The sequence below is a fragment of the Phascolarctos cinereus genome, unplaced genomic scaffold, assembly GCF_003287225.1.
Source record: "Phascolarctos cinereus isolate Bilbo 61053 unplaced genomic scaffold, phaCin_HiC Scaffold_3;HRSCAF=262, whole genome shotgun sequence".
NCBI classification, from domain to species: Eukaryota; Metazoa; Chordata; class Mammalia; order Diprotodontia; family Phascolarctidae; genus Phascolarctos; species Phascolarctos cinereus.
In genome coordinates, this window is record NW_027555736.1 from 79153271 (window position 1) to 79180035 (window position 26765).

Here is a 26765-nt window from a genome sequence, read left to right on the forward strand (position 1 = left end):
AAGATTCAAACCTGGGTCTTCCTGTCTTCAAGGCTAGCTCTCTGTCCACTACACCTTAAGTCTAATTCTAAGTTTCACATATGTGAAAAAGAGCTGGGTCAGTCACATGTCAAGAGTTAAGTACTAACAAAGGGACATTGGCCAGAAGGACTAGTGGAAGCTTCCAACACCTTGGATAGATTCTCTACAGAGTCGGAGGCAGCCATGGAAAGTATAATGAGCTAAGAGTTGAGAGACCTTACTTGGAGTTCCAGCTCTGCCCAGCTGTGTGACCTTGAGCAAATTACTTGACTCCTCTCTGGCTCTGGTTTCTTCTCATGTAAAGTGAGAGGGCTGGATTAGAGGACTTCTAAGGTCTCTTCCACGATTCAATATATGGATTTCTGACTTAAGGAAAACCATTGATAAGACCTGTGCAAAATGAGAAGGCATTGAGAAGTGGCGATTTGTACTGGGGAGGGATGGGGTGAGAAGAGGTAAGGGAACCCTTCTCAATATAAGTGAAGGATCCATTAAAGGACTAAAGAAAAGAATGCTCCATTATACACCAGCCTTGCATAGAGTGTCATATGGTTAGGAGTGAGCAGTTGTCTGGGTATTGTAGGTAACCTGTGAGCGGAATCTTCTGAAGGGCTGGTGAGTAGCTGGGCCGGCCCAGAAATTTTCTTTCAGGCATAGAGTGTGCCAACAGTCCAAAATGATGGTGGGAAAATAGGAAAAGGTGAGAAATGCTCATATCAGCACATCTGGGTGGTGGAGGCAGAGGGAAAGAAAATAGAAGGAATGGGAAGAAAACTTGTAGGAGTATCACAGTGGTAGTGGCATTGTAGGCCATGGAAGCTATCATGTGCAGGTGTATTCACCTAATCAAGTGGCTTAGAGTGTCCCCTTCTGACACACTTTCCAGGGGCTAACAATGCCCTGCCCTGGTCCAAGCAGCTCTGACTCTACTATGCCAGAACCCTTCTCAGTGATCAACTCATTCAACTGTGAATCATGGGATCAAAACAATTTGGAATTAGGAAGCCTTTAGAAAACATCTAGTCCAATTGATTGCCTCAGGAGGGAACTGAGATCCATAGAGGGGAAATGACTTGCCTGGTGATGTGCAGCAAGTTAATGTCAAAGCCAGGGCTAGAACCAGTCTTCTGGCTCCTAGACCAAGTGTTCTTTCTACTGTCCCAAGCTGTCCCTTAAAGTCAAAGGAAAATGTCCTTCCTTAAACAGAAAGCACAGGATTGGGGGGGGGGGAGAAGGTCATTTATTCCACATGTCCTCTGTACTATTATTTCTTAAAATATTTTCACAGACATTTTAAAGATATCTAAGCAGGAGTCAGGCCTAAAGAATTCCCAGTTTATAAATAACTCATTCTTGGAATACTTTTTCCTTTTGAATGTGATGCTTGGCATGCTGACTTTCCTTCCCTTAACAATTTTCCTTTTCGTTTTCTTCATTGTAGATTCTAGCTTGGGGCTTAAGAAACATGAAAAATTACCAGATGGCTTCTGTGACTTCCCCAAGTCTCATCATAGAATGTGGAGGGGAAAGGGTAGAATCTGCAGTGATCAAAAACCTTAAGAAGACACCCAATTTTCCAAGTTCTGTCTCTTCATGAAAGTGGTACTGTATCAACCCTACCCCCACCCAGAACTGAGATGTTTAATGTGTAAATAGTTAAATTGCATTAACTGTGGAAGCATATATATATTGAATACGTGAAGGATGTAAGGCAGCATGGCAGAGGGGCTTAAGACTTGGTTGGCTTTCCCTGCCTCTGATGCATATTGGGTGTATGATCTCAGGCACATCACTGAACCTCCTGGTACCTGGGAAATGCTCTAAGACTACAAGCTGCAAGGAAAGCTACACCATTCTGCGTTGGAAGAGGAAGTTTCTCCCTATGAATTCCCTACATTGATGACATCATAGGCCTAGTTTTTTAAAAAGGGGGAAAGATCTACGGTTTTATCAGCTTTGGGAAGCCTGATATAATTCAAGACACATATCACATTGAAACACCCTCCACCAACACAGGTCACAACCTGTCTGTGGCTTCGATAAGATCCAGGGAGTTAACTGAGCCATGTAGATGGTAAATGACTTGCCCAGGGTCACACAGATAGAAACTGTCAGAGGCTGGATTTAATCCCAGATCTTCTTGACTCTAAGCCCAGAACTCTATCCACTATGTCTGGCTGCCTCACATATACTAAATGTAATGTATATTATATATGTAAGTATGTGGACTTAGTTATGTGGATACGCACTCATAGATGCACACACTTGAGCATGGGAACACACAGACACCTCTGACATTAAACAACAAGTAGAAAACCTAGGAATCTTACTGTTGAGCAATACCTTTTTAATCTAAGGTTGTCAAAATGATCCTAATAGACAGCTGGAAGTTTCTTAGATAAAAATGTAACAGAAGACAATAATATAATAGCTAACATATAGGTTTTGTATATATATGTATGTGTGCATCTATATATTTTATACAGACAGACAGACAGACACACATGTATGTATATATAGTGCTTTAAGATTTGCAAAGCACTTTACCTATATTATCTTATGATTGAACGTCTCCATTGTCATGGCAGTGCTCATGAATAGTAACTAGAACGGCACCTTCTGGTTTTTCATCTCTTTAGCTATCAGTTAAATAGCACCTTTTCTTAGCTCTCAGTGGACACTCAATTCAGGAAACATTTAAATGCCTACTAACTACAAAGCCCGGTGCTGGGGGAGATGCATGGGTCATTAGGCTGCCCTCATGGAGCTCATAGTCAACTAGAAATACCTATTATTATATTCACATTGCTCTTCTCCATTTTCAAAGCATTATATCCGTCATCTCATTAGAGGCAACTAGCCTAGGAGGATATAGACAGGGCAGAAATTATGATTTCCATTTTATGAATGAGAAAACCAAAGGTTCAGAGATGTTAAGGACTTCATAACTAAGCAGGTTGTGGTTTTTGTTTTTACTCCAATTCACATTGCTTTTATCTAGAGTAGGAACAAGGCTAGAATAGAACACCCTTAGTCATTACCACTGGAGTAATTAACAACCTCTTTACCTGAGGGATTTCCTGTCCTGTTGAGGAGAAGGACACAGGAAGTGCTAAGTGACTTGATGCTAATAGACATTGAACCTAGAAAAGATGGTGAAGCATTGACAAGCCCTTCCTTCCAACTAGGTCCTGGTACCCTGCTTCCAAGATGCCCTAGGGCAGCTGCCCTGCTTTTCCCGTGGGAATTATACCAAGTTCATAAGAAATATGGATTAGATCCAGTTTGTAGTCCGTGATGACTATATTAAGCTTTCATCTCAATAATTAGTGCAATCCTAACCTCAGCCTGCACTTCTATTTTGGGTACAGAGTCATGAATGTGATTATGTCTCAAATCCAAGTCCCAGAATGACTCCCATCATTCTCTTCCCCTGTCTCTGCTACTTCTAGCTCCAAGGACACATCAGCTTCCAATTTTCAGTTTGATCAGAGGTTGGAGGACGGGAGAACTTCAAGTTTGGGAGAGACACAGCTTATTCCTGCTCTATCCTCCAGTTTCTGGTTCACATGTAAAACTAAGCCTACAATTAAACCCAAGGCTGGAGCAGAGGCACAACTTCTGATATTACACTTATGTCAGCATGGACTTCTCAAGCTAATTGTGCCGTATATAGTTCTCTTACTTCCAGGTGGATGATGTATACCTATTTTTGGTGCTGACCCTTCAAAGCTAAAAAGTTTTCAACCATCGATGTAGGGGCTTTGAGGTGACAAATTCCCTTAATTGAAAATTTCAGTTTTATCCTAGTTTTATCAGTTTTATTATCTTTTAATTTAGTGTTTCTATTCACTCTGTGTGCTTAGTCAGTTTGCCAGACAATGAATAGGTATTAAGCACCTACTATGTGCCAGGCACTGCACTAACCTCTGGGGATACAAAAAGAGGTAAAAGACAGTCCCTGCCCTCAAAGAGCTCATGGTCTAATGGGGGGAAACAACAAGCAAACAAATATGTACAAACTATGTACAGGATAAATAGGAAATAATTAAAAGAGATTAGGATTAGGATTAAGAGGGGTTGAAAAATGCTTCCTGTAGAATATGGGATTTTAGTTGGGACTTAAAGGAAGCCAGGGAGGTCAGCAGTTAAAGAGGAGAGAGAGCATTCCAGGCATAAGAAAATGGAGTGTCTTGCTTAGTGTAGTCCCTGGCATGTGGTAAATGCTTAGTAATGCTTGCTAACGTAAATGTGGCCTCCTCCAAGGACAACAGTTGGCTCTTAAATTATTCTGTGCACTGTCATCCCACTTTGAAAGTAATCTCTCAGTAGGCAGGTGAATATTACTGTCCAAAAGAATGGACTTTCTTTAGCTACCTACACGTCTTGGAGGGGAGAAACCAAGGTTGATTCAGAACCATAACTGATATATGGGGTATCTGGGGCTATGTTCCAAGGCACTGAAATTTCACGGTCAATGATAGCCGTTGCATGCCTTCAGCACCATAGAGACTACTGAGCTTGTCACCTAGTTAGTCGAAATAGGAAGCTGGCAGGAGCACCTTTCCTCCAAACCAGCCCTTTCTAGCAGATTGTTCCTGCTGTATCTCAAGACTTTCACCAATGGGGGCTTGGGTCCCATTATTTCTGTTGCCTCTTCAACTGAATTCGCCTTAAAATGTTGGTTTGAAGTTGTTTTGGTGAAGTTGTCCTCAGGTATGAAAAGTGCTACTTATAGTTCTGGTTAGATTGGTAGATTTTTGTACTTATTTTCAAAGCCTCTACAGTTATCCTAAAGCAAAGTAATAACATTCTGTTGACCTCACAGCTCTTGCCCAAGGAAGAATTGTACACACCACCACTAGTCATTAAAGTGATCGACCACAGACAATTTGGGCGGAAGCCCATCGTGGGTCAGTGTACCATCGACCTTCTTGAACAGTTCGTTGTGACCCTTATGCATTTAAGGAAGATGTTGCACCCCAGCTAAAAGGTAAATGCCAATGGTGTTTTGGGTTCATGCCAAGCCTTTTTTCCAGGAACACCAGAGGCAATACATACTTTATATCCTATTTGCCAATCAAAATTCCTATCTAGGGAGACAGGAAAGGAAAAAGAATTGCTATCCCCTCTCATGGATGGGGAAGTACGTAGAAGCTAATTGATTTGTACAGAATCACACAGCTTGTCAGTGGCAGGGGGTCAGAGGTCTTCTAGGCAACTTTGTCACTAATTGCTTCCGCTCTTTTCTAAAGAAAGGGGAATTGCAAACTGATGGAGAGAATGCTTAAAGCAATGGGATCATGACACCATTGAAGTAATAAGGTATAGGATTTTGTGCCTGGAAGAAATTTGGTTCAGTACCTTGAGGGGACCTTGTTCTATGGGAGGCAGTGTAGAAAGAATTGTTGCATTTGAAGTTAGGAGAGATCTTGGTTCAGAATCTTTCTTTGACACTTATTAACGGTGGGACTGTAGGCAAGCCACCTGCCACCTTTGAATACTTAAGCAGCTAGGTGGCACCATGAATGCACAGAGCACTGGACTTAGAGTCGGGAAGAACTGAGTTCAAATCCAGCCTCTCACACTTACTAGTGGTGTGACCCTGTGCAAGTCACTTAACTTCTGACTGCCTCAGTTTCCTCAATTATAAAATGGGGAAAACAATAATAGTTATTTCCCAGGGTTTTTGTGAAGATGAAATGAGACACTATAAAGTGCTTTATAAACCTTAATGCACTATGTAAATACTAGCTAATACTAGTTTACTCATTTGTCAAATGGGGATAGTAATGCCTTCAGTATTTATCTTAAATAGTTGTAAGGCTCAAATAAGGTAGCATACGTGAAGCATAATAGCTCTATAAGTATCAGCTATTCTTCTTATTAATTCATCTGACAAGCATTGATGAAGTGCTTACTACATGCCAGCTGCTGAGGCTACAAAGACAAAAACAAAATTATCCCTAGCCTCAAGGAGCTTATGATTGTGAAGATCTGATGAAGCATCTCCTGTTTATAGAAACAAATCAAACAGATGGCAGCACAATAAATGTGCTTTCCAAGCAAGGTTTTCCTAACAAAACATGTTTTCCATCCATGAAGTGTTTTATGAAATGTTGTCATTAAGAGCTAAAATTATTCGTCATTTGTTTCTGATGCCATTAAGTCATGGCTACAATTGGAACCATTCTTAATGCTTTATTGCGGGCTCATAAGATGGGCAAAAAGATCTGAGATGAGAATTGTGCAAGTGAAGAAGTGAATGAATAGGAGATAAGCCACAGGGAAGCCCAGTCAGAGAAGGAAATGGAGCTCCAAATATACTTGTAGAGTTCAAATTGAACAGCGGCTTGGTGTTAAAAAACTCATACCCACACACATATTTACTGCAGCATTACAGACACTATGTCCTTGCTGCCAGATTTCCCCATTTCTCCTGAGAGCAGCAGGATGGTGTCTTCCAAACCATCCTCCCCTCTACTCTCCCTCTCTGCCCATCATGCTTTTTAGTCTGCAGACTGCTATTGACCCCATCTCTACAATGCAAATTGTTTTTCAGCTTCTATTTTGTCTGCCCCACCTCCCCGGGATGTGATTATTGAAGTAGAAGACACAAAGCCATTACTCCAAACTAAGGTAAGCATCAGAATTGGTCATTTTATAATTAGGTTTTGCCTGATTGATGCCAAAAGAGTTGGTCATCAGGCAAACAGCCACTCGATCACACTTGTGAAAAATGAAGCCAGTTTTTTGAGCATCATGTAAGTTAAAAAAAAAAGAAGCTTTGAGTGGATATAAAAGCAAAAAATTTTTAACCAGATGTGTTGTTAATATTGGATAAACAACCTTACTAGACAGCTTCAAAAAGTTATGAGCTCATCATTGCTAGGGATATTGGAGCAGAAGCTGGTGACCTGTTGTTGAGCTGTTAGATTGAGTTTGAATGTTTGAGAAGGATTCATGAATCAAGCAGAGGGTCAAGAGAGAAAATTTTTTCAGTTCCTTCTAATGGTCTATGATAGGAGTTGGTTGGTAAACTGTACTGAGGCAAGCTAAGAATGGGTTTTACATCTTTAAATGAAGTTTCTATTGTATTTAAAAATGTAAAATCCATTCTTAGCTCAATGTCCGTACAAAAACAGGAAGAAAGAATTGGACCCTCAGGTGCAATTTGCCAATCCCTGGTCTACTAGATAATTTGCTACATGAAAAAAAAAACGCTTAACAAGAAAAATTATGCTGATAACTGCTGCATGCCAAAATTGTTTTGTGTCTGTGAGGCAGCTGCTCTTTTTAAAAATTACTATATTTGGTGATTTATAATCATACTAAGGGGCAGCTAGGTGGCTCAGTGGATAGAGTGCTGGGCCTGGAGTCAGGAATATTCATTTTCTTGAGTTCAAATCTGGCCTCAGACACTTACTAGCTTGATGGTCCTGGGAAAGTCACTTAACCCTGTTTGCCTCCATTTTCTCATCTGTAAAATGAACTGGAGAAGGAAATGGCAAACCACTCCAGTATTTTTGCCAAGAAAACCCAAATGGGGTCACAAAGAGTTGCACCCAACTGAAATAACTGAACAATAACAACAACAAAGTCATCCTGGATTTTAAAATTCACCAAGGTTTTAAAGCGAAACAATGAGGAGAAACATTAAAACAAGGCTCCAGTGTGTTATTTTCTTGACCTGGGCAAAATCGTTTCTACTAGTTCTAAAAGACTGAAAAGGAAAAGCAAAACTCAGATTATGTTTCTGCCCAGAAAATACAAGGCAAAAAATTGTCTTTGCCATGAAGAAATGTTCTAGGAGAAAAGGTCTCATGCATAATAAACAAAAATAGCATGTTGTATCTTAATATGTGGATCAGGAAAAAAATTCACATTTCAAAAAAGTATTAAAAATGTACATTTGAGAACAGATTTGAACAAGCACTCTAAAAATGTATAAACAGTACCTATACACACACACACACACACACACACACACACACACACACACACACAAAGTTTTCCTATCTAAATTATTTTAGCAACCTAACCAGAATAGACTTAGTCTTATACTACATTTATTTGATCCCCAACTAGACATTCTACAGAACCACCAGAGGAAAGGGCAAGTCAGTCATCTTTTAGGACAAAAGCTGAACTCTCAGGAGGCGGTGTATCCCCAAAACATGCCTGGACAGCTGGAGCCATGAGGGAACAGTCCTACAGTCTTATTACCCTTATTACAGGGCCTTTTATCCTGGGATTTTGTCACAAGAGTGGAGAAGGTTGTCTTGAGTCTTGTGCCATGGCTATGATTTATCAGTTTTGTCTCCTCCATTGTCAACCAAGTAGTTACCAAATGCTCTTGTGGCCAGGGCTATATGGGGCTCAAAAGAAGTATAAGTAAGACACATCCCCATCAATGTTCCCTCCAATTTTTTTTTCAGTTGTGAGTGGGTTGACCAGTTAGTGGGTCAACAAACTATAAAAATTGAGTATGTATCAATCAACCAAGTGACAAACATTTGTTAAGCATCTACTATGTGACTGGCCCTGGAGAATGAACAGAATTTATAGTGTTGTAAATTCGGGAGGACTAGTGTTGGGGAAGCCATCAGTTATTCACACCTTAGTGTGAATTAGTTTAATCAGGCTGCTTCTCTAACACCTGTCTGAGATGTGCTGAGGAAATGGCAATTTTGATAAACCAAAAAGCACCAGTTGTGAGAAGCCCTCTTCAAAAAAAAATCATAACAGTTTAAAAATAACAACTACTATCCCGATTTTGGGCAAGAGGTTCTTAATCCCAGCTTTACCACTAATTTGCTATGTGACTTTGGGCAAATCATTTAACTGCTCTGGGTCTTAGTTTGCTTACCTGTAAAATGGAAAGAATTTAACTAGTTAACTAGTTAAACAGATGACCTGTAGGGCCTCTTCTATCACTACAAATATCTCATCTCACAAAATGTCTGCTCACAGTCAAATGAACTTAATGAAGCTCGGAAGTTTCAGTCTGGTTGGCTGATGTGACCTATATGACCACATATGCAATTCAGATGAAATAAGTATAGATATATTGAGTGGATTAGGTTGAGACAAGCTTCATCAGCCCAAGGGAACCACAGTCTGCCTTTGTGCTCTGGGTAAGTAGAAGAAGCTTCCGCCCCTCCTTCACAACCCACAGATTTGAAACCAATGATTGAGCTCATCAGTCTGGTAGGCTCTGAATTGACATAAAAAAAAATAGGCTGAGGGTGGGGTGGGAAGAGGAATTGAGTCTTTCAGAGAACTGAGCTTCCAAAGTGCCAGTCCAATGATCCAATAGGACTCCAATATGGAAGATTCAATTACAACCTTCCCATTTCTAGTGCTTAAGCAGCCTGTCCACAGCAATCAGCAAAATGACTTCTCCGAAAACAGTGCATGTATGTATGCTAAGAAAATGCATGAAGTTGACTGGGATAGATGGGGCCTTGGGCTAAGGCTCTAATTCTCCTTTGGAGGGGTTTTCCTATGGGGAGATTTCGTACTAAAAGATGCTTTTTAAATAAATATGGTTGGTGATCATGGATAAGGGAAGCTCCTATTTCTTGCAACACTCTTATTCTTTCCACAGATATATAATTGGCTGTGGTCAAAGTATGCACTTACCTCGCTATTGCACATAAGCTGGTGTCCAATATTGCTCACATGTGACTTAAGCAAATAAGTGGATTCTAGTACTCAAAAACAACAAGAATAATTTGGGGTAGTGTTTTTTTTCCCCAATATTTACATTAAAATAATGGGTTTGTGCTGTGGAAAAATAATTGTGAACAATATCAATAAACTAATGATAAACAGCATTTAGTGAATCTGTTCAGAATGAAAGTCCAGAGAAAACAATCTTTTTCTCCAAAATCTATCATGATTTAATTGTAAATATGACTTCTATACATTTTCTAAAAATATTTTTATCATTTCTCTATCAATATTCCTTCCTTCCTTCCTTGTTTCTATCCTTCCTTCTCTCCCTCCTCATCTCTCTCCCTCCTTCACTTCTTTTCTTCTTTTCTTCCTTCCATTCTATTTTTACTATGGTGCTAAGCAAAACAAAATTTGAAAGCTAAACCCAGGAAAGTCTAAAAAGATGCCCATAGCAAAAATACATGTTCTCTCCAATGGCTTGATCAATGGCAAGTGGAGCCTGGAAGCTTTGCTTCCCTAGCATCAGAAATTATCCTGAAGTTGAGATTCTGGGGGTGGGGAGGGGGAGACTTTTCTCCATCCTGTTCCTCAAAAGACTTAGTGCCATTGCTGCACTGTTTGCAAATGGCAGAACCCATCCACAGTATCCCAGTTATCCTGTTTCTCAACTCTCAGATGTGCTCAGCAAAGAGAATTCCATTCTTAGAGAGGAGTAAAAGTGGAAGAATGTGGCCATAGGGGGAAAAAACCTGCCAGGGTTAACAGCTTCTTGGAAATGTGAACCTCTATTCAAGATCACAAAAATACTGCTGTGAGATAGCATGAGAATGAGGAGAGAGGCAAAAGCAAACAGAAAACAGACAAAAAAAAAAGCAGAGAAGGAAGTCAAGGCAGTCAGTCATGCTTGGATCAGCAAAGATATAGGAGAGTATTTGAAAAAGCAAAGAGTGGACTCTTGTAGCAAAACTCTTTAGTAATCCAACTAATCAAAGGTTGGGGATTGGGTCAGAGGAAAAAGAGGCCTGAACTAATCTTTTTTCTTTCATTATATGAGCATTGTTTGGTCAGATGCTTTAACGCTGTATAACTCTATTAAAAATTGATACAGATTCCTATAAACTTTTCATTCCACTATGGGGATAATTCTGGTGTAATTTTCTAGAGTGGCAGAAGATAAGGTGCTACATTCTGATATCATGTAGGGCTAAATGATTCAAAAGAATCTGCTCAGATATGTTGGGAATGTTAAACTCTGAATGACAAGTAATTGTTTACCTTTTTTTTTTTTAATCCAACACTTTCCATATCTTCATCCTCATGTCATTTGTGTGGGTTGCTCTCCTGCTGTTGTACACGTGTCTGTGATCAGCTAGCTGAAAAGGTAATTCCTACCCAACTTGGCTATATTTTTCAGTCATCTAGTGTCTGTTGGTAGTTGGTATGTGATGGAAGAACTTTTAAATCAGGGACTGGGTCATGCAGGTCGTGGACCACATACAAATGGGAAACCCTCTGTCCTGGGCACTGTGTTCTTGTTATTTGCCAACAATCACAGGTGCTGAGGGGCAAGTCGGACTCAGCAATATAACCCCATGTGGTACTTCCCTCAAAAGGTGAAATTAAGCAATGGGTAGATCCATTGGGGAGCCAGCCTTTCTTTTTTGGTTGTTCTTTACTTTTTTTATACCTTTTTTTAAAAATTACAGTCATTTCTTTTCAAATTAAATTTTTTTTTAAATTAACAAGCATTTATTTTCTCTTCCTCCTCACTGGGGAAAAAGAAAAAGAGAAACACAATCTTTATAATAAACATACACAAGCAAGCAAAACAAATGCCCTCACTTGTCCTGTCCAAAGCATGCCACATGTCCATCACCTCCCCACCAGGAGATGGGTAGCATAACCAGAACAATTGATGCAATAATACTGTCACTGTAAAACAAAACAAAACAAAAAACCACCATAATTTTGAAAGACATGAACTTTAAATAGTCGTTTTTTGATATGTCTCCATGACAACAAAGAAAAATACCTCTTGAAAAAGCAACCACATCTGTCGGTGGATGATGTTCCTTGCCTGGGTGCTTCCTCCATCTACTAAGAAGAGGCGCATTTTTCATCCTGCTCTCTACAGCCTATGTTGAGCTTTGTGTCTGAATTAATATATTTATTCTAGTTCTAAGTCTCTGACCCTATGAAACATCAAATCAATAGGACGAAAAATTAGAAAAACAAGCAAAAATGGTGGCACCTATAGGATGTGATCCAATCAGTTACAAGACGGTTAAGTGGGTATTGGGAGCACTAAAATTGCTCAATAGTGCACTGACTACCTGACTCATAGTTAGAAGTCCCTTTATTGATTCAACTACAACATATGTAGGCATATCCTAAATGACTTTTTTTTTTAACTGAAACTGCAAGTTTAAAAATGTCCATTTATGATGTGTACAAGATGGTATGGGCTTGGAGTTAGGAAGATCTGGGTTCAAGTTCTGCCTTTGACACTTATTAGCTGTGTGACTATGGAAAAATCCCAACCCTCTGAGCCTCAGTTTCTTCATCTATAAAATGGAGATAATAATACCACCTACTTCACAGGATTGTTGTGAGGGTCAAATGAGGTAATGTATGTAAAGTGCTGAAATTTTCAAAGCACTATATAAAGCCTGATATTATTAAGTGATAGACATGTTTTAATCCACATCAGTGGCAGGAATTTCCATGCTGACAATCTCAGTCTATTCATATATTCATAGAATATGTTTCGTTTAGATTTGCGAGGCAATTGGGGTGAAGTGACTTACCCAGGGTCACAAGGTTAGTAAGTGTCAGGCTTCTGAAATCAGATTTGAACTCAGGTCCTCCTGAATCCAGGCTGCCCCCTAGAAGAATATGTTTTAAAAGAAGTTTAGTGCACGGATTAAAAATCTGAACTACTATTCAAACCTTTCCACTTTGTGGGGATTATGTTTAGGAGGAAGAAGTTGTCGACTGGTGGAGCAAATTTTATGCTTCCATTGGAGAACCTGAGAAATGTGGGCAGTACGTTCAGAAGGGATATGCCAGACTTAAGGTAACTTGAAGAGGATTCCCGCAGACAGCTTTAGATTGAGGAAGGAAAGAAGGGTCATGCCTTGTTCAAACAGAAATGGGTATGTGGCCCCATCAAAATCAAAGAGAACATCCATGAATCTGGCTGTAGTTGTGGATCCAGAATGGGCCCTGTGCTGGACCAATCCAACAGAGTCTGAGTGTCTGTGATATCAGAGTCGGTGTCTGCGACGAATGGCGGCATCGTTGAAAAAAATAACGAAGTCAGAAAGTGGGGATGGAGATAATAGGAAGGCGATGCATTGTATTTTGGACATTTTGAGCAAGAATTAATATGGGACGTCTAAGTGGATGTGTTTTACAGGCAGTTGGAGCTGTGGGGGAATAAGTGTGTTAGTGTGCTGGTTCGAGAATGCTTGAGAGTGGGGATCCCAGAGTATGGTGGGCCCCATTCTTCTAAAACCTTGCAGGGGACTGTTTAGACAAAATGGTGTCTAAATATTTAGACACAAGACCTATGGATCACTGTGGTTTTCTTTTAACAAACAATTGACTGTTGATTAATTTTCAGGTATATAATTGTGAACTAGAGAATGTACCAGAGTTTAAGGGTCTGACAGACTTCTCAGATACCTTTAAGCTGTATAGAGGGAAGTCTGATGAGAATGATGATCCTTCTGTGGTGGGAGAGTTTAAGGTAAGCAGAACAGCTGAACTGATCCTCTTTAGGCACAAAGCTGATTTCAAGGCTGCTCCTTTTCCTTTTAGATGCAGAAGAAAGTACCTTACATGCTTTGGGCCACCTGAGTGCTTCTGTAGCTAATGTCTCCTTTGTGTAGAGTTGTCAGGCCATTTTATGGTTTAGTAACTGACCCTTGTCTGAACTAGGTGTACTGGCAGCTAAATAAAATCTACAATTTTAGAGGGCTTTTCACGAGTTTCACTGGGTCACTGCCAGTGACTTTGCAATAAGATATTTAAGCACTTGGGCTGACAGATGGCTTTGAATCAGAACTAAATTCTGGCTCTGAGCCAAAGATATTGAAAAGAGCAACTTTAGCATAAGTGACATTTTAAAAAAGTTATTTTATGCACTTTAAACAACAAAAGCATCCGTCTACAATTATTTAAATTTTTCAAAGTAATTTCAATTTTCAAAATACCTAAAACAGTATATTAATTACTCCCATTATGTTCCCTTCCATTCTTTTTGTTTATCCTTCCTTTCTATATCTGTGAATTACCAATCCTTTTTCCTCTTGAAGTGGGTGGCCTTTTACTGACTTTCCCATCATGCTTTCAATTAGGGCAATTCTTATTTTTCATCCTGACTCCAAGGTGAATTTAGGGTGAAAGCTCTTTCCCAACAGTAATCTCTAGATCATAAGACTATGGTGACTCCGGGGCTTTATCTGCTGTACCACCTAGCTGCTTCAATAAGAAAATAATAATAATAATCATAAACCCTTCCTATTTAAGTACATATAAGATTATGCAGCCCAAGTCATGTCTCTGATATATATTGGCTATGTGACCTACTCCTGGGTGAGTTCTTTATTCAACCCCTCAATGCCCAAGGCAAATCTACTGGTGTCTGGGAAGTTTCCTCATTGAGAGGTCCCTGCAGAATGAAATGATAGATCCAGTCCCCGCCCTTTCCTCCCAAATGTAAGTATATGACATACAGCAACTATTGATTATACCCTAAAAGATAATCCCTAACAAAGGCTACTATATATATATACATACATACATATATATATATATATATATATATATACACACACACACACACACACACACACACACACACACACACACACACTCAATCATGACTTCAACCTCAAGACTTCCTCAGGAGATGAAAGAGCATGGCCCAAATACATACAGGTTGCATTGCTAACTGTGGGTCTTGTGTTTCTGTGCATGTGTGTGTGTTACAGGGCTCCTTTAGAATCTATCCATTGTCTGATGATCCAAGCGTGCCTGCTCCACCCAGGCAGTTCCGGGAATTACCTGACAGTATCCCACAGGAATGCATAGTGAGGATTTATATTGTTCGAGGCTTAGATCTCCAACCTCAGGATAACAACGGCCTGGTGAGACTTTTGTTTTAAACATGTCAAGAAGTCATCTTGGATATAGAAGACTTACTTGTGGTTTGATACAGTAACTGTTTAATAAAAAGTTTGTCTTTTCTTTCCTGGCATCTGTTATTTCTTAAGAAGAAAGGTACCAGAGCATCATTTTTACACAAGATTGGTTCTAGAAGCGTACAAGATCTGAGCTAGAAGGAGTTTTTGAGCTCAACTTACCCAGAGCCATAACTAGGACATCTTTCATAGGCATAGCCGTAACAGCTGAGCCCTTGGAGAGAGGCTGAGTGAGGTAGCAGGGGTATGGGGATGCTAGGTTCTGGGTCACTGAGGGGAGGGAACATGATCTCCTCCCTCCCCCATTTCAATGCCTCCCAATTTCCGGTTGTCCTACCCTGGTTATGGCTCCATGTAGTCCAACCCCCTCATTTTAGAGATGAGGAAACTGGGACCCAGAGAGATTGGACAGTTTACTTACAATCATGTGATTGATTAGAGACAGAGCAGGAACTAGTATTCAGGTCTCTTTACCCAGTCTAGTGCCCTTTCCACCACCCAGAGCTCCTTTAACAATAAAGGAATCACCCATGGGGAATATTTTCACATGGTCCCAAGACATTAATTCAGCCAAAACATCAGTCAAATCTTTTTCTGAATATTGTACAGACGAAACAACCAGTTGATTATTTCTCATTTTTAGTCAGCTCTTTTAGTGTTATATAGATAGTAAGAACCACTGAGCATACCAACAAAATTAATATGAAATAGCACGGTACCATCCAATAACATCTCATTTATTTTCCCAACAGTGTGACCCTTATATAAAAATATCCCTGAGTAAAAAAGTCATTGAAGATCGAGACCATTACATTCCAAATACACTCAACCCAATTTTTGGAAGGTAATGTAAAATTTCTTTAAGTTTGGGGACTGATATGTCCTGCTTCTAGCTGACTCTGTTCTACTTTGTGCTATACTATTGGTGGATTAATGCGATAATATTTTAGATTTAGCATTCTCTATCAGTCTCTATATAAGTACCGTTCTGCTTTTGTTCTCTAGGCTGCTAAGCCCAAACGCATTAAACTGTGGGTCCCTTGAGGGCAGGAACTGTCTTTTCACCTTTTTTTGGTATCCCTATTGCTTAGCACAGTGCCTGGCACATAGCAGGTGCTTAATAAATGTTTGTCGACCAAGTATTCTACTAAATGCCTGGTAGGCAAATATTGACCATGCATTGCCCTTTTAGGATGTATGAGCTGAGCTGCTTCTTACCTCAAGAAAAAGACCTGAAAATTTCCATCTATGATTATGACACTCTTACTCGCGATGAAAAAGTAGGAGAAACTATTATTGATCTAGAAAATCGCTTCCTTTCCCGATTTGGGTCCAATTGCGGCATAGCAGAGCAGTATTGCACGTAAGTTTCATAAACCATGAAGTACAATTCTTTTGTTTTGTAAAGGACATTTATACAAAAGAAAATTTACAATAGTCCTACAACCCTTCCCTGAGCCATGGCATGGTTGAGTTGGATGTCATTACTCTGCCTGGATATCTTATCTCCAAATATACATTACTTTCAATCATTAAGTACCTCAGTAAGTCTAGACTCAAAACTTCCAACTTGTGAAAGCTGGTGAGTTTTTAATAGAGCAAGGAAAGAATCTTCTCTTTTAATCTGAACAAAAGAATTTTTTGAAATCTTCTTTGGAGGCTAAAGAATTACAGAATGACTTATAAGTTGCAATAACATATTTTAGGTTCTTGAGACACAGAATGGTATAGTTGATATGGTGTTGGACTTAGGGTCATCTCTTGTCTTGGATACTTATTAACTGTCAGTCTATTATGGTCTTTGGGAAGGTTAAGGAGAGTTCCCACATCACAGATCCTTCATGTAATTATGTAGTCCACCTTTTTCACAGCTTTCGTGTATAAACGGGTTCTCACCGCTCAACTATGGAGGCAGCTAGGTGGTGAATTGGATACAACGATGGATCTGAAGTCAGGAAGTCCTGGCTTCAAACCTTGCCTCAGGCACTTTACTGTATGATGCGATGGTCACAATCAGTTTCCTAACTTAAAATGGGGATGGTAATAGCACCTATCTCCTGAGGTTACTGTAAGGATCAAATGCAATAACGTTTGTAAAGTGCTTCGCAAGTGCTAAAAAGCTATGTAAATGCTAATATTTATTACTGTCATAGCTGATACGTAAGTGCTGGTAAGTTTAAAGAAAGCCTATGTATCGAAAGTTCATCCTTTGATGGATTGTATTGTTCAACAGTTCTGGAGTCAATACTTGGCGTGATCAACTAAGACCGACACAGTTGTTAAGCAGTGTGGCCAAGTATAAAGGCTTTCCACCCCCTATTCTTTCTGAAGATGGAAACAGGCTTCGATATGGAGGGCGAGAGTACAGCTTGGAAGAATTTGGTGAGTTTGATGCTGTGGCTTGCTTGTAGCCAGATGACTCAAACAGTCTTGTTTACCCAACAGAATGGGCTATTGCTAATGTTTTCATGAAGTATTGGAACACTATCATATCACAAGCTAATCACGTTATATCAGAATCTGACTCTATGGCCATTTTGGGAGGAATGTGGTCTGATTTATGGTTATGTGATCCCATGCAACAAAACTGATATTATTATAACATGGTATTATACTATAAAACTTCAAAATGGAGTGCATGGCATATTGTCTTATTTTTTAACATTTTAGTTTTTTTACTTGGAACTTTTTAGGTTTCGGTCCCTGCCTCTTTGTGCTTATAGTTCCACTCCTCACTAGCTTAGCAATTACAACATGATTACAATCTAATAAGGGAATCTTCTTCCCTTCATACCTTTTCATCATCTTAGTGGCTCAGGGAATGCATTGTTGTGGGTTGAGCTTGAATTATCAGTGTATTTCACACCTGGCTGAGTGCTGAAAGCCCCAAAGATGCACAAGAAACAATTCCTGAGCTGTAATTAGGAATTCCAGTGCCCAGAATAAATTTATTGGAGGGACTCATTCAGAATTTTAGACACAAGGCCCTGTGGGTGAGGGGGAAAGATGGAAATTTCTTAGGAAATTGCCCTTTAAGGTAGGAAACAGAGACTCCAGGCATCCTCTCTTTGAGTGGGAGGAATATCCCTGCTATGGCATAGAATGAGTCCCTAGGATTATAGGAGAAGGAAAAACATTTCCTCTAGAGATTCTGGTCTTAACCCTTTCAGCATATTCACTGTCCCCTGAATCCTAAACCCCAAGGTGATGAAGTACATAGAGGATATGGTGGTGGGGTTGAATGGGCCCTGGGAGAAGGATGCAACAGTAACAGAACCCTAGAAATGGTGGCCCTAAAGGTGAGGAGAGTGACTCCCTTCTAAGCTGTTGGTGCCCTGGGGAAAAGCTCCGGCCCCTCCCTCTTGAGATGGTTTGGACCATCTTTGTGAACAAGTTGTCTTCTGGTTAGCAGCTCACAATCAAGCTTAGGAAGGAGCAGAGGCTTTTAGCATGTTTGTCAATCTTTTCTTAAGTTAAAGGTTTTTAAGTGCCAGCTGCCTCATGATCTTTAAAGTTCAGTGCTAATTAACTCGAGCTGCTTGTTGAGGTGGCAATGAAAGCTTCTTGGACAGCTTTGGTTTGCTCCATTTTGATGGCAGTCTCGATTACAGAGGCCAACAAAAATCTACACCAACACCTGGGGCCCCCAGAGGAGCGCCTTGCTCTCTATGTCCTTCGGACTCAGGGACAAGTGCCTGAGCATGTGGAAACAAGGACTTTGTACAGCACCTTCCAGCCAAATATTTCACAGGTACAGAGAGTATTTCCATCCTTGAATGTTGGCCAATACTGCACCCTGCAACATCCGTAGTAATGGTAAATCTGTGATCACGTGGTTGGCTTTGCATCCTGTTGAGCAGAGAAGATTCTGGGTGGGAAACAGATAGGCAGACGTGATGTGTTGGTGCCCTAGAAATGAAGCCAAAGATGGGTGGTGGCATGAGGACAATGTTGGGTCAATGATACAATTGTTTGTTGGCTCTTTTGTTCCACTCCAAAACATCCCTTGTAGAAAAACAACTCTGAGACCCAAAGAAAGAGTTTGGCCCCAGTACTATAAAAAGAAAATTGTACTGACCGGAACTTCTGTGATTTTTTAAAACTAAAACAAAAAAGTCATAACACCAAATAATTTTTCCCCTTTTGAATGACACAGGGGAAACTTCAGATGTGGGTGGATGTTTTCCCCAAAAGTTTGGGGCCACCAGGTCCTCCTTTCAATATCACTGCCCGGAAAGCCAAGAAGTAAGTAATTCCTAGTCAATTTTAGGTTACATGAAGGCTGTGGGTGTCCAACTGAAGACAATTGAGAAAATTCCTTAAAAATGTTTTCCTCTCAGGTATGTCTTGCGTGTGATCATTTGGAACACTAAAGATGTCATTCTAGATGAGAAAAGTATCACAGGAGAAGAAATGAGTGACATCTATGTGAAAGGGTAGGTGGTCTGGAAATCTCTTCGAAAACTTTTCGGAGATATAAGTGACATTCTTCCTCCCTTAATGCCTGTTGTTTTCCGGGAAGGGAAGGGAAGGGAAGGGAAGGGAAGGGAAGGGAAGAAGGAAGGGAAGAAGGAAGGGAAGGGAAGGGAAGAAGGAAGGGAAGGGAAGGGAAGGGAAGGGAAGGAAGGGAAGGGGAGAAGGAGGGGAGGGGAAGGGGAGGGGAGGGGAGGGGAGAGGAGGGAGGGGAGGGGAGGGAGGGGAATAAGCATTTATTAAGTACCTACATTGTGCCAGGCACTGTGCTAATTTACAAATATTATCTCATTTGACCCTCACAACAACCCTGGGAGGTAAGCATTATTATTATCCTCATTTTATAGTTTGAGGAAACTGAGGCAGACAGAAGTTAAGTGACTTGCCCAGGATCACACAGCTTGATGTTGTGGGCAGCTAGGTGGTGCAATGGATAGAGTGCTGGGTCTGGAGTCAAGAAGACCTGAGTACAAATTTGGACTCAGACACTTACTAGCTATGTGACCCTGGGCAAGTCACTTAACCCTGTTTTCTTCAGTGTCCTCATCTGTAAAATCAGCTGGAGAAGAAAACGACAAACCACTCCAGCATGTTTACCAAGAAAACCCCAAAAGAGGTCATGAAGAGTCAGACACAACTGAAAAATGACTGAACAACAACAACAAAACCAGGGTCACACAGCTACACAATGTCTGAGGCTAGATTTGAAGCTCAGATATTCCAACTCCAGGACCAGAGCTCTATCCATTGCACCATCAAGCCAACTACTTTAAGACAATGCCTACTAAGAGAGAACTGCCCTGCAGATCTCAACCCTTCTATAACCTAATAGCCAATTCTTAGAGAGTTGCTTGAGGCTTAGAAAGGTTAAGTGACTTGCCAGTGGTCATATACAGAAGATAGTGACTGTGGAGGGATTTCAACCCAAGTCTTTCTGATGGCAATTCCAACACTATAAATTTGACTATACTGTCTCCATTGTTTTTGTTATTAGAGGCAAAATAAATGGACAGGAGAGATAAAAGAGAATGTAAAACCCAGGTCATATTTATAACCAAGAACTTACAGCATTGTAAGATCCTAAACATATTTCATCTTTTTTTTTCATTTGGTGGCTTTTCTACTTATTTTCAACATATTCAATGAATGTGTTTAATCTGTGGTTTGTTTTGTTTGGATCTCATTTGAACATGGGATTTGTTTTTGGTTTTGCCTTTAAGTGAATTTCTTAAATTTTCCTTTATGCAAACATGAATAGATATACTTATGCTCATGGGTAAGAGCATTTCTTATCTTGTCTTCTTTATACACATGTTATCAAGCGAATGAGCACAGCAGAGAAGAAGGAGCAAGCCTGTGAGTTGGCTTACGCTCTGTTTTATGCTTTGTTAAGAGCTTTTTCCTCATTAAATTATTGACTGAGCTCTGGTCCCTGGCATGAAATGTAAGATTGGTTCAATTTATTTATAACCTGGAAACATGGTTTCATTTGTTAATAGCTTAGTAACATGAAGACAAGAGCCAATCACTTAAGTGAACATATATATTTGTTTGTGTTAACTGTTACCAGAAAGAAAATTCATGGATTTATTCCTTTCCTGCCCATGGAAGTTATATCTACTCTTAGACAAATATTGTAAACTTGTTAATTGTCTAGTTAAAAGAAAGATATGTTTAACAAATGGGCTTCCTGGCCACTTTATGTGGTTGTGGTATGATACTATGAATGTTTTGTCAATATTGTGAATGTTCAAATGGCATGGCCCAAAAAGTCATAGAAAGGAAAATAAAAAGCTGATTTGTCCTAAAATGTATTTTTTTTTTGCTGGTTCCACCAATTTGATCATCAGGAAATTAGAAAGAGGAAAAATCAAAGTATAGATTCACCTACTTTGGCCTGTTTGTTTAAAGTGTAACAGGGGAAATGCATTCACTCATTCATTCAGCAACACTTATAAGGCCCTCACTATGGTCAGCGTTCATTTCTCACCTGGCTGCACTCAACCATGTCCCCCTATGTCAGGTACCTTCCCCTTCCCCAATCTTTTAGCTTCCTTTTATATTTTGTCTTCCTCTATTAGAAGATAAGCTTCTTGAGGGCAGCAACTGTCTATATTTTTAAATATTTGTATCCCCAAAACTTAACATAGTGCCTGGCACATAGCAAGTGCTTAATAAATATTTATTCACTGACTGCTATGCTGGACTCTAGGAAAGATCCAAAGATAAATAAGGTATGATCCCTCTTGTTAAGGCACTGGAAACCTTGGGTGTTGGGACAAAGATAGATAGAACTTCTGTACAGAAAAATATGATTTAGAATTTGGGGAGAGGGAGGAGACCTACCATTTAAAGGGCTGTGGAAACTCCTTCCATTGAAGAAATCCGCAAATCATCTGGAATTTATAGTCCTAGGGAGTTACCTGGGGGTACTCAGATTAAGTGGCTAGCCTATTAGTCTATAAGCTCCTTCAAAGCAGGGACTGACTTTTGCCTTTCTTTGTACAGCGCCTGGCACATAGTAGGCTCCTAATGAATGCTTGTTGATTCGTTGACTGACTATGGCCACACAGGTAGTGTGTATCAGAAGTAACACTTGAACCCAGGGCTTTCTGATTCCAAGGCCAGATTTGTGGCACTTTTAATATTAAAATATTTTAAGTACATGAAAACAGTATACAGTTATATGGTTTTAAATACAGGAGAGATCAGTTCCAACCTCAAGATCATCAAGAAATACTTCATGGAGGTCTATGAATAAGGCCTTGAAGAAAGGGAAAAATGACAGCAGTAGTGGGTGGGGGTGGGTAGAGTTCCAGACATGCACAAAGGTAAGAAGTAAATATAAAATGCTTTGCTGAGATAATCAGTCATTTAAAACTATGAGCAGTGATGGCCAAAGAGAATACTTGATTGAGCTCTGACTTGGAGTCAGTTGCATTGAAATCCCACATCAGACATTTACTAACTGTGGCTGAGGGAAAAATCACCTATCCTCTCCATGCCTCAGTTTCCTCATCTGTGAAAATGAGAGGATTGAACTAAAAGTTCCCTTCTGGCTCCAGAACTTTGATCCTACTTCTTAGGCACCTTTATGGTGAGGGAAATCACAAGCATTAAGCAATGATGCATCTAAAATAAATGGCATTTTGCGTTTGTCATCCAAAACTTTGTCTTTGTTTTTAAACAAAAGACTAAAAGCATATGATGTTTTTGATTTAAATTAAATTGTTTTATTTGGTTAAAATTTCTGTTGGATACCGTGTTGCCTCCACTGCCTATTTTTCACTGCTAGTTCCGTAAATTCCTGAAAGGTAATTGAGAAATATGTACTAATTGTTTTGATTTTGTGAACAAATTCCACTCTCTATTTTGTAACCATGACCAAAATTTGCAGCAATGTCCCTTAGCAGTTACTGGAATACCCATAATCTTTTTTGTCCATTATTTTCAGCTGGATTCCTGGGAGTGAAGAAAATAAGCAGAAGACAGATGTCCATTACAGGTCACTGGATGGTGAAGGGAATTTTAACTGGAGATTTATTTTCCCTTTTGAATACCTGCCTGCTGAACAACTCTGTATTGTTTCTAAGAAAGTAAGTTTGAAAACAGGCCATGATTTGAGTGTCACATTCAATTTTATGATCTTTATGATCTAAGTAACTTTGAACTGAAGAGGACCTTAGAGACCATGGGGTCATAGGATTTCAATCTGTAAGGGACCTTAAAGATGGACTCTTTAGTCCAAGCCCTTTCCTTTTTTATCATTAATTTTTTTAATTTTTAGGCATTGGAGTTAAGTGACTTGCCCAGGGTCACACAGCTAGTAAGTGTCAAGTGTTTGGTCTGAGGCCGGATTTGAACTCAGGTCCTCCTGACTTCAGGGCTGGTGCTCTATCCATTGCACCACCTAGCTGCTTTCCAAGCCCTTTCTTTTACATAATAGTTTGGGAAGCTAGGTTCTGTCAGTGCCCAGCTCCACTATTTACTGCCTACATTACCTTAGGCTAGTGCCCCAATAAGACTTCCAAAAAATTATTTCATACAGCTAGGAAAAACAATAACAAAATTAATCTAGAAGAACAAAAGGTCAAGAAATCAAGGGAATTAATGGAAAAAAATGTGAAGAAAGGTGGCCTAGCTGTACCAAATCTCTCACTATATTATAAAGTGGTAACCACCTAAACTATCTGGTACGGTTAAGAAATAGAGTGGTGGATCAGTAGAATAGATTTTTTGACAAGAACTCACTATCTGACAAAAACTGCTAAAAAAAATTGGCAGCAACTAAGTATAGACCAACATCTTACACTGCATACCAAGATAAGGTGAAAATGTATACATGGTTTAGACGTAAAGGGTGATGCCATAAGCAAATTAGGAGGAGAGCAAGGAATAGTTTACCTGTCAGATCTATGGAGAAGGGAAGAATTTAGGAACAAACAAGAGACAGAGAGCATAATGAGATGTAGAATGGATAACTTTGATTATATTAAAAAGGTTTTGCACAAATGCAACCAAGATTAGAAGGAAAGCAGAAAGCTGGGAAACAATTTTTATAACAAGTATCTCTGATAAAAGCCTTATTTCTCAAATACATAGAGAACTGAGTCAAATTTATGAGAATAAAAGTCAGAAGAAGAAATTAAAGCTATCTAAAATCATAAGAAAAAATGCTCTAAATCTCTATTGATTAGAAAAATGCAAATTAAAACAACTTTAAGGTACCATTTTACACTTAAATTGATTGCTATGACAAAAAAGGGAAATCATAAATGTTGGAGGGGATGTGGGAAAATTGGGACATTAATGCATTGTTGGTGAAGTTGTGAGCTAATCCAGCCATTCTGGAAAGCAATTTGAAACTATGCCCAAAGGATTATAAAGCCACGTATACTCTTTGATTCAGAAAATTCCACTTTGAGGCAGCAAATAAGTCTATATCGCAAAGAGATATTTTAAGAAAGATGGGGGGGGGGTTGGGTGAGGGGAAGGACCCATTTGTACAAAAATATTTATAGCAGTTCTTTTTATGGTGGCAAAGAATTGGAAATTGAGGGGATGCCTATCAAATGAGGAATGACTGAACAAGCTGTAGTATTTGCGTAGTAATTGTGACGGAATACTATTGTACTATGAGAAATGATGAGCAGCTGATTTGTGAAAAAGCTAGAAAGACCTATATGAACTGACACAAAGTGAGAAGAACCAGAAGACCACTGTACACAGTAACAGCAATATTGTATGATGAAAAACTGTGAATGACTTATCTATTCTCAGCAATACAATGAGCTAAGACAATGCCAAAGGACTCATGATGAAAAATGCTATCCACCTCCAAAGAAAGAACTGATGGAGTCTGAATGCAAATTGAAGCATACTTTTTTTTGCTTAATTTTTTTTCTTTTTTTTTTCTCTTTTGGTGACTAATAATGACTAATATGGAAATATGTTTTGCATGATTGCACATGTATAACCTATATTAAGTTGCTTACTCTAGGAAGAAGGAGATGAGGAAGAAAATTTGGAACTCAAAATTTTTTAAATGAATGTTAAAAATTGTCTTTACATGTAATTGGGGGGAAAAACAATATGTTACTTTTTTTAAAAACAGTAGAGTCCAAGGGATAACAATGAGTAGGGATTCATGGGGTCACAGAAAAAAATGTGTTTCAATAGGAAGATGAGGGCTTGATATGGGGCCCATACAGAAAAGAATCCTGCTTCTCCAAGAGCTAAGGAAGGAAGCATTTATCAAGTGCCTACTATGTGCCTGGCATTATGCTTATAAGCACTTTACAAATATTATCTCATTTAATCCTCACAACAATCCTGCAAGGTAATTGCTACTATTTTCCCCATTTTACAGTTGAGGAAACAGGCAGGCAGATGTTAAGTGACCTGCCCAGGGTCACACCCACTAATAAATGTCTGAGGATGGATTTGAATTCAGGTCCAGGCCCAGTGTTCTATCCCCTGTGCCACTTAGCCTTTTCTCATGCAAAAAAGCTCAACCTCATCTAGGTGTGAAAAGCCCAAAGAAATAACAAGAATGGGTAGGAAGACTTCAAGGGTTGGATTAAGATAAAGCCAACTGAAAGGGAAATGAATTAGAGTAGACCTGGAAGAGTCTGATGAATGCTTTAGTTCAGAGTAAGGCCAAGCTGTTGTGTGATGGAAAGAGCCCTACACTGGGATTCAGAAAGACTGACATAAACCAAGTGTGCCCTCGACAAGTTACTTTACTTCTGTAAGACTCCATTTCTCCTATCGGAACCAGGATTTGAACCCAGGACTCCTGACTGGAAGTCAGACACTCTTTCCACCACTCCGTGCTGTCTTCTTCTCAAGACCGTTCTAGGAATTACCTTGGATGATTTAACTCCGTAGTGATGTCCTCTTGGTCCTCTTCCAGCATGAAGGACAGCAACCAACCAACTTTTAGCTCCCTAATCTGCAGTTTGTACCCTAAGATTCCCTTCTACTGGGGGGGGGGAGAAATAATAAATAGGGGCTGGCAGGTAATGGGAGATTGCATAGGAGCCTGGCTGGAGGGTTTTCAGTTTGAGAGCCACCTCTCACAGTCACACAATGGCTAGATGCTTCCCTGAGGAACCTGGCCATCCCATAGAATACTTGATAGAGGTAGAGGGGGAGAATAATGGGAGGATGGTACTCACCTCTCTCATAAGGGGAAGAGCATTTATCCCATGCCTCATTAACTTTGAAGAGAGGTAAGAAGGAATAGTGTAGCACCATGGAAAGCACCCTGCTTTGGATTAACCCAGACTGGGTTCAAATCCTGCATCTGCCAGTTACTACCTGTGGATAGTGACCCTGGGCAAGTCACATCAACTCTTTGAGCCTCAGTTTCCTCATCTGTAAAATGAGAAGGTTGTATCAGCTGTCTGCCAAGGTCCTTTCCAGCTCTAGCTGTCTGAACTTGTGATTTTATAAGCGAATGGGTGAAATTGAAGGTACATGTGGCCCATTCTTAGTTGACTTAAATTTCTTGGTTTTAACTCCTGCCTGTTTCTGTTTTCACTCAAGGAGCATTTCTGGAGTATTGACCAGACTGAATTTCGAGTTCCTCCCAGACTCATCATTCAGATATGGGACAACGACAAGTTTACTTTAGATGACTACTTGGGTATGTCTTCTAAGTTGTCTCCTCCTATTAGAATGTGGACTCCTTGAAGACAAGAACTGCTGTCTCACTTCTCCAGTTGTATCCCCAGCCGTCAGCACAGTGCTAGGCACACAGTAGTTCAGTTGTTTTGGTTGTGTTTGACGCTTTGTAACCCCATTTGGGGTTTTCTTGGAAAAGATACCGGAGTAGTTTGCCATTTCCTTCTCCAGTTCAGTTTTTACAGGAAATCGAGG

At 39.8% G+C, this 26765-nt stretch overlaps 1 protein-coding gene across 1 annotated transcript in view; it reads left to right on the forward strand.

Annotated features, from left to right (window-relative positions):
• MYOF (myoferlin) overlaps positions 1 to 26765 on the forward strand; it is a 158406-nt gene that overhangs the window by 125229 nt on the left and 6412 nt on the right. Inside the window, 17 exon segments of the mRNA XM_020964136.2 lie at positions 1463 to 1604; positions 1607 to 1623; positions 4850 to 4964; positions 4967 to 5014; positions 6584 to 6660; positions 11072 to 11083; positions 12680 to 12778; positions 13328 to 13453; positions 14700 to 14855; positions 15662 to 15753; positions 16102 to 16272; positions 17143 to 17291; positions 18521 to 18660; positions 19066 to 19154; positions 19250 to 19345; positions 22837 to 22978; positions 26433 to 26532. Coding sequence (XP_020819795.1) covers positions 1463 to 1604; positions 1607 to 1623; positions 4850 to 4964; positions 4967 to 5014; positions 6584 to 6660; positions 11072 to 11083; positions 12680 to 12778; positions 13328 to 13453; positions 14700 to 14855; positions 15662 to 15753; positions 16102 to 16272; positions 17143 to 17291; positions 18521 to 18660; positions 19066 to 19154; positions 19250 to 19345; positions 22837 to 22978; positions 26433 to 26532 — 1771 coding nt within the window.